Below are 13,466 nucleotides of genomic sequence, written 5' to 3'. Positions count from 1 at the left end.
GAAAGCCACTTACAGGGCCACAAGTGCGAGGGCAGAAGAATATGAGCATTTCTGAAGATTCGACAGTGTACGGGGGGAAGGGCAGCCTGGTCAAAGAGGGACTTCTGCTGTCAGCTAGGAAGGCTTGTGACCTCTAGGTGTTTGGGCAATGGGGCGGGTTGGTGGGGGGAGGGGGGGGCAGCATGTTACCCTCTGGTCCCTAGGGTCCCTTTGGGGCCACCCTGGAAAGGAAGAACACAGGAACACAGCACAGCACTGAGCTCTCAAAACAGCTTTATTGACTTCCAGTGTTTCTCCCTCTGTCTGAGCTCAGCCCAGCTGGCTTTGATAGGTCTCTGAGATACAATGTCACAGGGTTAGCACTCTGGCTCCACCGCTCCCCTCCCTGGCCCCTGGGCTCCCCAGGCAGGGAGGAGGAGAGGCAGCTCGTTTGTGTTGGGAGAAAAAGGATGGGCAGCAGGGTCAGAGGCCAAAGAAGCCATACAAGCAGCAACATGCCCAGAGCGCCCATTACACACCAATCCTGGCCATGCGTGTGCGTGCACACACACACACACACACACACACACATACACATACACACACACACTCACTCACACTCCTTCCCTTCCAAGCTCTCTGCCTGCCCACACCCATCTATCAGCCTTCTGGGGTCATGGCCCGCTTGTTGATCCTACCCGGGCTTGGGGCTTATTCCTTGGAACCCAGGACTGCCCACAGGGAAAGAGCCTCTTCCAGATGCCGCAGCGCTTTGATTTGTACGCTGTAAGCCCGGTGCCAGCAAGAGGTGTCAGGGGAACCGAAGCTTGGTCCATTACCCCTTCATCCACATTCTTGCCACCCCAGCCAGAGTCAAATCAGATGACAAGATCTCCCCATCTCACAGCAAGTGACAAGCCGACCTGGGCTAGAACTACATGTCCCAAGATGCACAGCTCCACAACCACGCACCGCTTCCCCCAAGATGATCTATCAGAAATGAGGCAGGGTGCATTGCATTCTGGGACTTGTAGTCCCCCAAAGACAGCACCAAACACCCAGGGAAGAGTTCACAGGCTAAGACTATGGATGCCTCCCCACCCGGCCCCCCACCCACCACCCAGGCCCAGCTCTACGCTCAGCATGGGCGAGAGAGAGGAATGGAGGGTCCCCTCCTAGTGCACAGGGGAGGGCGCTGTCCTGTTGGAACTGTGCAGCAGCTCTGGATCCGGGACATCCAGCTCAGAACACATCTGAAGAGAGAGCGGGGGCGGGGTGACAGGAGAGATGGTGAGCAGCAAGCCGTGGAGGATGGGGCCAAGCATGCAAACCTGGGCTAGCCCTGTGGCTCCTCCCTGAGCCCTGATGCATGGTGAAGCAGGACGGGGCACAGTCCCCTCCTAGGCCTCCCTCCTGGGGCACCCTGGCCTTATCCCACCTCTCCAGGGATAGCGGCCTCACCTCTGCCTAGTCCCGAGGCCCTGGGGCAGGCTGAGGCAGCAAGAGGAAGGGAAGAGGAGTGGGCTCCAGTTCCGAATCTGGACGAGAGGCTCCCGCCCCACCCAGCTAGCCTCCCCAGAAGACCTTATGGCCCTACCGGCCACAGCATCTTCCTGGTCACACTGAGGCTTTCTCGGGGAAGGAAGAAGGGAGTCCTAACCAGATGGCATGAAAGCAAGCGATGCGGCCCGCGGGGAAGTGCAGAGAGAAGAGAGCGAGGGAGGAGCAGCAGCACCAGAAGGGAAGCAACAGAGACGTCAGAGCTCAACGCTGCACAGAAACCAGGGTGGGGTGTCTGCAGCTGGACAGGGAGCACAGGAGACTCCCCGGTGTAGCTGCCGACTCCGGCTCAGAGAACCCCAGGCCAAGTCCTCCTTCCTTGAAGTCATCAGCAACACAGGTGGCAGAAGACCTGGGCACAAGAGGCCCGACCCACACCACTAATGCCCTTTAGAAACTCCCCATCTAGTAGGAATAAGTGCATCCTGGCTCCTGGGAGGCCCTCCCACTGCCCGGAGGCCCCCCCACCCTGGGCTGTGCCAGGGACCTATCAGCTGTAGGCTGAGCAGAACAAATCCCGAGTCCACCCTGCAGTGCGGGTGGACATGGGAGGGAGACCTACGGGGGGAGCACGCAGTTGGAGAAGGGCTCCAGCAACCCAGGCCGTGCCCCTCTGCTCCCAACAGTGAGCAGGACCCCTGGTGGCCCCGAATCAGGACGGTCTGGGCCTGGTGATCAGAGGATGAGGCAGCGAGAGGACTTCTCCTCCGGGGACGGGCTGGGTTTGGTCGCGTCCCCCCTGGCAGCCTCAGGAGCCCCCCCCATGCCGGGATCTTGGTCCTGAGCCTTGGGCCGCCCCTGCCGTCGACGCTGCGCCCCCCGCCCACCTGCCGGTTTCTTCCCAGCTGCCTCCATCTCTGACAGGCTGTAGGCCATGGCGAGCTGCAGATCTTCATCATCCTCAGAGAGGTCACTGTCAGAGGGGCGGGAGACAGGGGTCTGCCGGACCTGTGTGCCCCCGGACCTGGAGGTGACAGACTGTTGCTGCTCACGCCGGCTCAGCTCCAAGCCCAGTGCCAGGTCGTCTGGGACACCTGCAGGAATCACAGCCGCTTGCGACCCAGGCCAGGGGAACCCTGCCAGGCTGCCTCAGGCAGCAGCAACTCTGACCACTTCCAGCCCCTCCTTTGGAATTGGCCCGCATGCGTTTTGGCACTTAGCACGGTGATCATGCGCACCGGCAGGTACTCAGCTCCAACAGGTCCGAACAGTCTCCTTGCCCGGGGCCAGTTACTCAACCTCCCTAAACCTCCCTTTCCTCATCTATAAAATGGAAATGATGACACTGTCTGCATTGTCAAATCGTTCAGATGACTAAATAAGACAGCCCTTGAAGCATACTTAGCACACGGGGCTCGCAGAGCTATGGAAGCGGAGCTGTGGTGACCAACCCATTCCTGTGGGAAGAGTTCCACCCCAGGAATCCTGCGTTCTGAGTGTCACGCCTGGCTTTACCCCTTACTAGGTAGGACAAAGCCTGGGGCTTGGGGCTATTTGGGAGTTAGGATCATTGAACCATGCTGAGGTTCAGTCTCCTTCCATGAAAAATAGGGTGAAAACAAAGAAAAGTAGGGCGAGTACCAATAGCCCTGCTTTCCCCCTGGCTGTTTCAACAGAGGTCATGTTATGTACACAAGTCCTTTCAAAATTGTCAAATGTTGGGGCGCCTGGGTGGCTCAGTCGGTTAAGTGTCCAACTTCAGCTCAGGTCATGATCAAACGGTTCATGGGTTCAGGCTCCACACTGGGCTCTGCACGGACAGTGTGGAGCCTGTTTGGGATTCTCTCTCTCCCTCTCTTTCTGTCCCTGCCCCACTTGCTCTCTCTAAATAAATAAGTAAATAAACAAATACATAAATAACTTTAAAAACATGCTGGGATGCCTGGGTGGCTCGGTCGGTTAAGCGTCCAACTTCCACTCAGGTCGTGGTCTCACAGTTCGTGAGCTTGAGCCCCGCATCAGGCTCTCTGCTGTCAGTGCAGAGCCCGCTTCAGATCCTCTATCCGCTTGCCTCTCTCTCTCTGTCTCTCTCTCTCTCTCAAAAATAAATAAACATTTTTAAAAAATAGTCAAGGGGCGCCTGGGTGGCGCAGTCGGTTAAGCGTCTGACTTCAGCCAGGTCACGATCTCGCGGTCCGTGAGTTCGAGCCCCGTGTCAGGCTCTGGGCTGATGGCTCAGAGCCTGGAGCCTGTTTCCGATTCTGTGTCTCCCTCTCTCTCTGCCCCTCCCCCGTTCATGCTCTGTCTCTCTCTGTCCCAAAAATAAATAAACATTGAAAAAAAATTAAAAAAAAAAAAAATAGTCAAATGTTCTACAAACACCAGGCACCCACTAACGACGATGGTCATTAGCTGGCCCTCTGAGACTCCTCGGTTCCCTGCCCCAGCCCCTTTCCCAGGACCCCCCTCTCTGATTCTGCCAGTCTGGAATGTGGCCGCCATTCCTTCCCTGCCCCAAAGGAGTTTGGAGAGGAGCAGTTTGGGAAGGGAGATCTGGGGCCTGGGGCTGGGGCTTCCAGCCAGGGACTGGGTGGCGGAGCCGCTCCTCACCATTGATTGTGACTGACTTCAGCTGCCCATCTTCTTCCACTTCCACCCGTTCCTGCCCGTTCTCCATGATTCTGTGGGAGACGGCCCAGTTCGGTCAGCAAGCGTGCACGAATCCCGCAGGTGCCTTCCACACCCTGGGATGCCACAGTGGACAGGACAGACTCTGCCCACAAGAAGCTGACATTCTAGTTGTATGCCGCCCCCCCCTCCACCCCTCACCCCCTCACCCCTTCGCCCAGTATGGTCCCAAAGGAGCCCTCACCTGCGTGTCGTGATGCGGTGTCCTTGGACAAAGGTGGTAGACGTAGAAACAGAGCGAAAAGCACCAGCCCCAGGACTGAAGGAGAAAGATGAGGAGGAGAAATCTGGTATGGAGACAAAGGAGGAGGCGGAGAGGTTGTCAGAGGGAGGACAGGCATGCTGCAGTCACCATGGGCCAGGAGCCTTTGTGGGGTCTCCCCGCAGAACTGACAGAAGGCAGGGCTCCAGACACGGAGAGAGGCTTGAGCCTCTCTCTCACGCATGAGCTGGGAGCTGGGATGAAGGGTTCCAGGGCCCAGAGCTTGCAAAACAGGGAAGGGAAAGCACTTACCAGAGTGCCCAGGGAAGGAGGAAGAGAAGGTGAAGAAGGGGCCCGAGTGTCGGGAACCCCGGCTCTGAAGCTCTGAGAAGGGGCCCAGGTCATCTGCAACGAGCAAGCAGATTACTAATCGGCAAAGAGACTTGTCCCCCAAATTGTGTGAACCCTGTCAGTCTAGAAATGTAACCTGATAAGCCTTTCTGATCGTTTTTCTTTTTTGATTGGACTTGTTTACAAATTAAATTTCTTTTTAATATCATATATGGAAAAGACCCCTGGCAAATTCTGTCCACAATAAAAAATAAAGGAAGGAAGGAGGGACGGGAAAATGGAAGGGGGGACAGCCAGTTCCTTCTGTATAGGCAGAAGAGACAGGAGACAGGTAAGCATGGTGTGAAGTCAGGCAGACCTGGCTATGAGTCCTGGCTCTCCCCTTTGCTGTGTGACTCCAAGCAAGTTATCTGAAAGTACCTTTGTTTTCTTAGCTGTAAGTGGAGAGAAAATGATCCAACTCACAGGGTTCATGTTAATCATTCAAAAAATGGTATCTGTTGTTTGTGATGTCATTATTATTGTCACATGGTGCTTTGAGTCTTGCTTTCACGGTTGCTATTGTGCAAGCCTAACAATGTATTATTGTTACTATCATTTAATAAGGCGAGTCTCTGTGGGTCCAGGCCTGTGTAAGGTTCTGCCCCAGCTGTCACTGGATCCACCCCCACAAAATCTTCTGTCTGCGGAATTCTGCTTCCCCTTCAGCCTCCTGCCTCAGGGCCTCCCGGCTGATGGACGACAGGCCTAGAGCAGGAGCCGGGCCAGTAAGAGGCCTCCCAAGCCCACTCACCAAAGAGCTCCGCAAAAGGGTCTCCGCTCCCGAAGAACTCCCGGAAGACCTCCTCGGGGCTGCGGAAGGTGAAGGTGAAGCCGGGCCCACCACCACCAGGTTCCGCTCGAGATGGGCCAGTTCCTGGAGGAGAGGCAAGATGGGGAGGGGGCTCAGGGCAAGCATCTCACCCTGAGCCAAGGGACCCCACTGAAGGCATGACCAGGGGCCTCAAGAGACCATCCACTGCAATAACCTGCCCTCCCTCTCTCTTCCATGAGCCGCGTTCATCCCTCCCCACCCCCACTCCACCTACCTGCCCCAGTCAGCCCTTCCCGGCCATAACGGTCGTAGATCTCCCGCTTATGCTCTGGAAAAAGAGACCAGATCATTTCTCCCTCCCTCTGGGAGGATGGCCTCCCCTTCCAGACTGGGACCCTGTGAGGTCTGCCCAGTGACTGACGCTAAGGAGGCAGCAGGGCGCACAGGGGACGCGGGCTATAGGTTTTAGCAGTGCCTGCTCTTCACACAGTGGCACCTTCTCATCTGTAAAATGGACACAATAATAGCACCCACCTCACAGGGTCATTGCAAGGATTAAATAAGATAATCCACATAAACTGCTTAGCACAGTGCCTGATAACTCAGTAAGTGTTCAATAAATGCTAGCTAATAATTACTACTGTTGGTATTAATCAGGGCTTAGCCTAAATGTCACCTCCTCAGAGAGACCTTCTGTGACCACTGTAACAAAAAATGGTGCCCATTAATCCCTATCAACATCACCCTACTACTTTCCTTCAGAATACTCTTGTCTGTGTACTGCCTTGGTTAATGTCGGTCTTCTGGACCAAAATGGAATAAACCCATCAGGACGAGAACAGTGTCTGCTCGTCCTCCATGGTTCCCCAGTACCCAGCAAGGACCCAGCACCATAAACGCTCAATGAGTATTTTTTGAATGAAGAAATAAATAAAAGACAGACCTGGATTCATATTCCAGCTCTGTGTGACCTGGCGTAAATTACTTCACCTCTCTCAGCCTCAGTTTCCTTGCCTGTAGAGTGGGGGTGATAGATCCTGCCTCACAGGATGGCTGTGAGGACTCCTGGAGATCACACCCACCAGTGCTTGGCACAAAGGAGGTTCGGCACACGTAGGTTACCTGCCCTGCTCCCCTCCTTTTGTCAAGACCCATCCTGCAGCTATCAGACCCTGGGGAGCACACACTGAGCACAGGGGATCAGGGAAAGAATAAAAGGGTGCTTTGAACGTAGCAGGTGCTCACTTGAATTGAAGCAAAACAGAAAAAAGTCCCAGTGTCCCCACAGGGAGGTGGCGGGGGGGGGGGGGCACTTAGATGCCAGGGTGGAAAAGGCACAGAGGAGACAGGAGGTGGCAGCATGGCTTTGGGAAGCAGCAGGATGGGGCGTGAAATGGGGGTGCCCTGCCCCTGGCCCTTACTGTCTGACAGCACTTCATATGCCTCGGCCACCTCCTTGAACTTCCTCTCAGCAAATTCTTTATTATCTGGGTTCTTGTCTGGGTGCCACTGTAGAGCCTTCTTCCGATACCTGCAGGAAGTGGTTTCAGAGGGGGTGGGTCAGAGGACAAAAGCAAGCACTTCCCACCATGGAACAGAACGGCCCATTTCGCCCATTAGTCCGCCACGGTCCTTTCCCCACTCAGATAGTGTCCACCCCGGCAGCCGGGGCCACCTCTGCTGCCACGTTTTAATGGAGTCCCTCTCTCTCTTCCTCCCCTCTGCAGCCAGTGCTAGGGGCTGTAGTAGCAGCAGATGATCATGTAAGCCTGAGAAAGCCCCAGTCCTAACCCCTCCCTGGAGCGCACTAGGGCTGCAGAAGTTAGAAATATGTGTTGCCATGGAGGGTACAGGGCCCCTCCTGGTCACAGGGCTTGGACCTGTGTATCCTGCAGGTATCCTGACAAAGCCGACCCCCAGGGGCTGGGATTGGGGTAGGAGGGAGGGGGGAGGCGGGATCCACTGGAGAGGGCCCCACAATGCAGCTCCCAGCAGAACTTCTTGCTAAGGGCTTTCCCCTACTCTTCCAGGGGTCTTCTTCCTCACTATAGAGGGAACCCTCCCCCAATCCTTTCTAAGGCCCTAGCTCCCTCGCGGCAAGGCTCCTGAAGGACCCCATGGCGGTGTTGGGGTTTGGGGGGGCGGCGGTGAGAGACTTTCTGATGCGCAGCGGAGGCACTTACGCCTTCTTGATGTCATCAGCGGACGCACTTCGCGGCACGTCTAGGATATCGTAGTAGGATGCCATGGCAACTCGTCAGTAGTCAGATGGGCCTCTCCTCCTCGGGGCTGCAGGAGAGGAGGAGGAGTCAGGCAGAAAGAACCGAGGGCCCCTCCCCGGGGCTGGAGACCCCCGAGGGAGCGGGAAGAGCTCCCAGCCGGGAAGCGGAGCCCACTGGGTTCTTCTGCTCGGGGCCGGTGACGAGGCTCCCTCGGGCTGCCTTATCGGCCCCCCGCAGGCCGGTGCCACGGGCTATCTCGGCGCCCAGGCCCCGGGAGCCCTATCGCAGCCCCCTGACTCCAGCAGCCCGGACCGGGGCCTCCCAGCCTGACCCGGGGCCCCCCGCCCGCACCTCCTCCGCCGGGAGTCCCTGGCCTCCTGCAGCGCCCCGCCCCTGCCCCCCGCCGGAACCGTCTGGCACCGGCCGCCGGGCTCGCGGCTGCTGCGTAGGACGCGCCCGGCCCAGCTGTGCGCGCAAGCATGCGTCAGCGGCTCGGAAACTACTAGAGACCCAGAGGAGGCCGGCTCGGCCTGTCACCCAGGGGGCGGGGAGGCGGGGGGCTGCTGCAGGGGCTGCCGGGAGATGGGGGCGGAGCCGGCTATTTTGGGCTTGCACCCGGGCTACGTCATCCCCGGACCGGACCCGGGAGACTGGAGGCCGGATGCATCCAGGCGTGACGCACTCGCCGGCAAACAAGCTACCCGGCCCGTGGTCCCTGTGTCGCTTTCCTATAAACAGGCTCGATGATCGAAGGCTACTCACCACCTCAAGGACTCACAGACTCCCCCTCTGGGCCTGAATCCTCCCCCTCCTCCCGCCCCAGGTCCTGAAAACTGGCTGCCCCACCTACTTCTCTGAGTAGGTCAGACCTGCCTGTCAGCATCTCGTGACATCCTTCATCACACTCGTCAGAGATACAAGTCAGCACTTACTTGTTTGATTTTTTGATTGACATTTCACCTCCCCCACTAGCATGTAAATTCCACGGGACAGAAATTGTGTCTTTTTTTGCACCAGAGTATGGGAGCAGTAGTGGGGTTCAAAAATATTCTTTGGTTAAATAATGAACAGATTGGAATCTCTTGTTGACAGTTTTGACACATTTGGGGGAGTTGGGGTTAAAAGGTAAAAGGAAAACAAATTTTTAAAAAAAGGAAAAGGAAATTCTGCAGGCTCAAAATTTGTTTTTTTGTTTTTGGGTTTTGTTTTTTGTTTTTTGTTTTTTTGGTTTTGGTTTTGGTTTTGTTTTGTTTTTTTCTCCTAGAGTGATCTCATGTAGACCTTGTCAATGATTCCTGGGTTGAGGACTCACTGGAGAGTTAGAGAACTTTCCAGAATTGGCTGCTACTTGATATCCAGGCCAATGCACAAGTGTTAACTGAACATCTTCTACATAGTAGATGCGGCCAGGCTGTAAAAAGAAGAATATGGCCCAATACCTGGCTTCACAGAGCTCCAACATGATGAGATAACCAGCCCAGCAATATAGCCCACCAGGAAACCTCAAGGTCTGAAAAACAGACAGACCTGGGTTTGCAACCTGGCGCTTTTGTGTGGCTTGGCAAAACCTCTGAGGACTCAGATTTTCCTACCTGAGTACAGGTAACGCCTAGGGCTGTTTGTTAGTCAGATGAGGTGTGGTACATAGTATCCCTAGGTCTTAGTACATATCCTCTCTGGCATCATGATTGGCCCAAGCAGTAAGGCTTATGTGAGTTCAGAAGAGTGTTTTCGTCTGGATGACCTAGAAATGCTTCACTGAAGAGAAAGGCTTGAGCCAGACATGAGAGAAGAAGGTGGTGTGCATTTGTCTACTTTCCCTGGCTGCCCACAGTCTGACCCTTCTGCCTGCATTTGGGAAAGTCCCATTGTTGTAGGCCTGGATGGGAGGCAGGCCACCACCTGTCACAAAGCCCTGACACTTGCTCTCCCAGACTTCTCGGCTCCAAGGGTACAAGCAAAAGACATCAGCCCTGCCAATTGAAAGCTCCAACTGGGACTTTGAATGTGGAGCAAGTCACAGAGAAGCAGGGGCAGTTGAGAATTCATTTCCATAGTGATTGTGACAGAGGAGCCAGCAGCGGCCTCTAGTGTCTGGAGGAGGAAATGTCAGTCTCAGTGCCTGGGTGAGAGGGAGCCTCGCTGCAGCCCCTGTTCTGTAGGGAACAGGGGTCTTGTAGGCAGGCTGTCCTGTGCCATGACCTTGACTATGGTGCTGGCTGCTCAGCTTTCCTTTGGTGCCTACGTGTTTGTGGAGTCTCATCTGGAAGCCCTAGTATTAATTTTGTGTGCTACCCAGCATCTCTCCATTTTATGTTTGTGGGAGGGAAGCAGGGAGGAGTCATTTTTCTTGTTTTTAATTTGCCAGAGCTGATTTCTGCTGTTTACAAGGAGAGCCCTGACTGACCTTAGTTAGTATAGGTGGAAGGAATCACTCCAAAATCTTCCAACCATATCTTTCTTCGTACTTCTCTTATCTCAGCAGACATTTGTCTAGCACCTACTGCGTATGTGATATTATATTAAGAATTAGGAATACAAAGGGGTTTGAGTTGCAGTCCTTGTACTCGAGATAAAAATCTAGTTGGGACATTGACAAATGGTAGCTGAGGGAAATTATGTTGAACACATCTAGCAAACAAAGGGTTAATTTCCTTTGTTCACAGAGAAAAGACAATGCAGTTTTTTAAATGGGCAAAAGGCACAGATAAGACAGATCACAGAAGAGAAAACATTGGCTTTTAAACATATGAAAAGGTGCTCAATCTCATTCATAACAAGAGAATTATAAAGGAAAGCTGCAATAAAATACTTTGTTTCACTTATCAGATGATTGACAAAGGTCAAAAAGTTGTGCATTGTATGGGCAAGGCTGTGGACATAGGCATGCTAGTACAATGGTAGTGGGAGAGCAATATGGCACATATCAAAGTTAAAGGTGAATAGCTTTTGACCCAGCAATTCTGATTCTAAGAATTTATGGTTGTACATATGTGCAAAGAAGTATGTTCAAGAGTTCCAGCATTTGTTTCCAAATCAAAGGACTGGAAACAACCTAAATACTCATTCATAGCAGACTGGTTAAATAAACAACGGTGGGGCACCTGGGTGGCTCAGCCGGTTAGGTGTCCGACTTCGGCCCAGGTTATGATCTCGTGGTTCATGGGTTCAAGCCCCGCGTCGGGCTCTGTGCTGACAGCTCAGAGCCTGGAGCCTGCTTCAGATTCTGTGTCTCCCTCTCTCTCTGCCCCTCCCCCTGCTTGCACTCTGTCTCTCCCTCTGTCTCAAAAATAAATAAACATTAAAAATAATAATAATAAAAATAAGCAATGGTACACTATACAGTGAATACTATGTTGTCACCAAAAAGAATGAGGCATATCTGTATGTACTGAAATGGGCCATCTTCCAGGTTTTTTGTTAAATGAAAAAACAAGGGTAAAACAAAGCGTGTCTAAGTGTGCGTACGTTAGTCCCCCTTATCCACGGTTTCACTTTCTGTGGTTTCAGTTACCCATGGTCAACTGCAGTCTGGAAGCAGATGATCCTCCTGATACATCATCAGAAGTCAAAATTAGCCTAACACTACGTTATAATACCTACGCTATTCACCTCACTTTATCTCATCCTGTAGGCATTTTATCATCTCACATCATCACAAGGAGGCTAAGTACAAGATATTTTGAAAGAGACCATATTCACATAACTTTCATTAGAGTATATTGTTATACGTGTTTTATTTTATTATTATTTTTAATCTCTTCCTGTGCCTAATTTCTAAATTAAACTTTATCATAGGGATGCATGTAGAGCAAAAGACATAATATATATGGGGTCTGGTACTGTCCATGGTTTCAGGCATCCGTTGGGGTCTTAAGCATGTCCCCCATGGATAAAGGGGGGCTACTATATACACATTAATAGGGGTGACTGGGTGGCTCAATCCGTTGAGTGTCCGACTTTGGCTAAGTCATGACCTCATGGTTCGTGGGTTCAAGCCTTGCATAGGGTTCTGTGCTGACAGCTCAGAGCCTGGAGCCTGCTTCAGATTCTGTGTCTCCCTCTCTTTCTGCCCTCCCCCACTCACTCTGACTCTCTCTCTCAGAAATAAATAAACATGAAAAACAATATATATATATATATATATATATATATATATATATATATATATGTAGATGTCTCTGGAAGGAAACACTAACAAAAAAGTTAATAGCGGAGGCTGTCAAGAGGGACAAAAGAAGAGGACTTATTTCCACTTAGAGACTTATTCTTGCTGTTTGTTTGGTTGATTATTATTTTTTAATGTTTATTCTTGAGGGAGAGAGAGAGAGAGCACGAGCAGGGGAGGGGCCACCCAGGTGCCCCTATTGTTGCTGTTTGTAAATCTTTTTTGAACCTTTTCAATTTAGAAGCATGGTCACATAATAACCGTTCAAATATACACATATTTTTTTTTTAATCTAGGAGAAGTAGGATATTGGCAAGAAGCTGGGTGCCACCATACAAGGCAGTCCATGCCAAGTGCCAGATGAGTGATAGAGACAGACAGTAGGTGCTGGGAGAATCTAGAGAAGGGGGAGCTTCCCAGGGCTGGCTGGTTCTGGGTGACCGTGACCTAAGCTGGAAGGAATGGCAACACAGAGACAAGCAGGGGGAGGTGGCGTTCCAAAAGGAGGGGATGGTGAGAAAGCAGCTTTGGAGGCAGGCATATTCCTGACACACCAGAGATGAAGGAATAAATGCGTTGGGTGGAATCCAAGTTGGGAATCTGTCTTTGTGTCTGCCTGCAGGAGGTAATTGCACCCTGCCTTTAGAAGCATCAGGGATGAAAGCATTCCCTGTACTGAGGGAGTCCCCAGGAGCCTGGGTGGCGCTCCCAGCTGCCCCATGGAGGTCTGGGTTGCCACCTCCCCGCACCCACGCCCAGTCCAACCTAGGCCTGCCGGTGCCTGCCAGCAGAGTTACTAGCTGGGAGGCCTTGCAGGGTTTGAGAGGAGACGGCCACACAGCTGCCCAGGGCGGGCGGGCTGCTACAGCAGACAAGAAGGGCGCCTGGCCGCTTCTCTGGATGCCCAGCAATCCTGGCTGGTGAACACCTCACATCCTTCTGGCTTCTCCCAAGCCCTCACCTCACACCCTACGAAATGTTGGAAGCAGGGGCCCTTTCCAGATGGCACCGACAGCCCCCAAACCTGGCTCCGAAGTTGCTTCTGCCCTTGTTCAGTCCCAGAAGCTGTGTCTCTGCCGCTCCCCCCTCCATGCCCTCCACCACAGCGCCTGGGCAAGGGAGTGTCAAGCGTCACCCCCTCCTTGCCTTTGAGGTGCCTGAGTCACTGTCTGGGCATTAGAGGCCTGGCAGGCCCAGAAGAGGTGGCTTCTGGGGAGGTGCCTGGAACTCCTGTGGAGAGGAGTGGGGAGGGCACCCGAGGAAGGAGAGGACAGCAGCATAAGCTTCTGTCCAGGCTGACCTGGATTCGAATCCCAACTCCTCCATTTACAGCTGAGTACCCTCGGGCAGGTCCCATAACCTCTCTGAGCCTTAGTCTCCACATCTGTAAAACAGACATTCACTTAGCAAATCAATTCAACACATATGTCACCTAATATGTTCACCCAGAAATATTCTGGGTGCTGAGAATAGAACAAGCCTTGTTCTCATGAAGCATCCAGTCCAGTGTATATAACTGTATTTACCTCAGTATTAAACAAG

At 53.1% G+C, this 13,466-nt stretch overlaps 1 protein-coding gene across 2 annotated transcripts; it reads right to left on the bottom strand.

The window, feature by feature from the left end:
* Nucleotides 1-256: 256 nt before the first annotated feature.
* DNAJB2 (DnaJ heat shock protein family (Hsp40) member B2) lies at nucleotides 257-8,287 on the bottom strand. Of its 2 annotated transcripts, none has more exons than XM_086719703.1 (10): nucleotides 8,108-8,287; nucleotides 7,718-7,823; nucleotides 6,956-7,065; nucleotides 5,809-5,862; nucleotides 5,514-5,636; nucleotides 4,682-4,774; nucleotides 4,352-4,454; nucleotides 4,090-4,160; nucleotides 1,441-2,573; nucleotides 257-1,232 (listed from the first exon to the last, which is right to left on the bottom strand). In XM_086719703.1, the coding sequence occupies exons 2-9, from the start codon at nucleotides 7,780-7,782 to the stop codon at nucleotides 2,215-2,217; spliced, it is 978 nt and encodes a 325-aa protein (XP_086575829.1). In that variant the 5' UTR covers nucleotides 7,783-7,823; nucleotides 8,108-8,287; the 3' UTR covers nucleotides 257-1,232; nucleotides 1,441-2,214. The 2 variants fall into 2 exon arrangements, with proteins under 2 accessions (XP_086575829.1, XP_086575830.1); XM_086719704.1 differs by having other exon boundaries at nucleotides 2,367-2,573; nucleotides 8,108-8,279.
* Between the last annotated feature and the right edge of the window lie 5,179 nt (nucleotides 8,288-13,466).

Source organism: Puma concolor, chromosome C1 (genome assembly GCF_028749965.1).
Source record: "Puma concolor isolate L17-30 chromosome C1, mPumCon1.1.hap2, whole genome shotgun sequence".
In the NCBI taxonomy this organism is placed as follows: domain Eukaryota; kingdom Metazoa; phylum Chordata; class Mammalia; order Carnivora; family Felidae; genus Puma; species Puma concolor.
The sequence above is the reverse complement of the archived record's forward strand: the minus strand, read 5'-3'. Positions and strand labels throughout refer to the sequence as shown.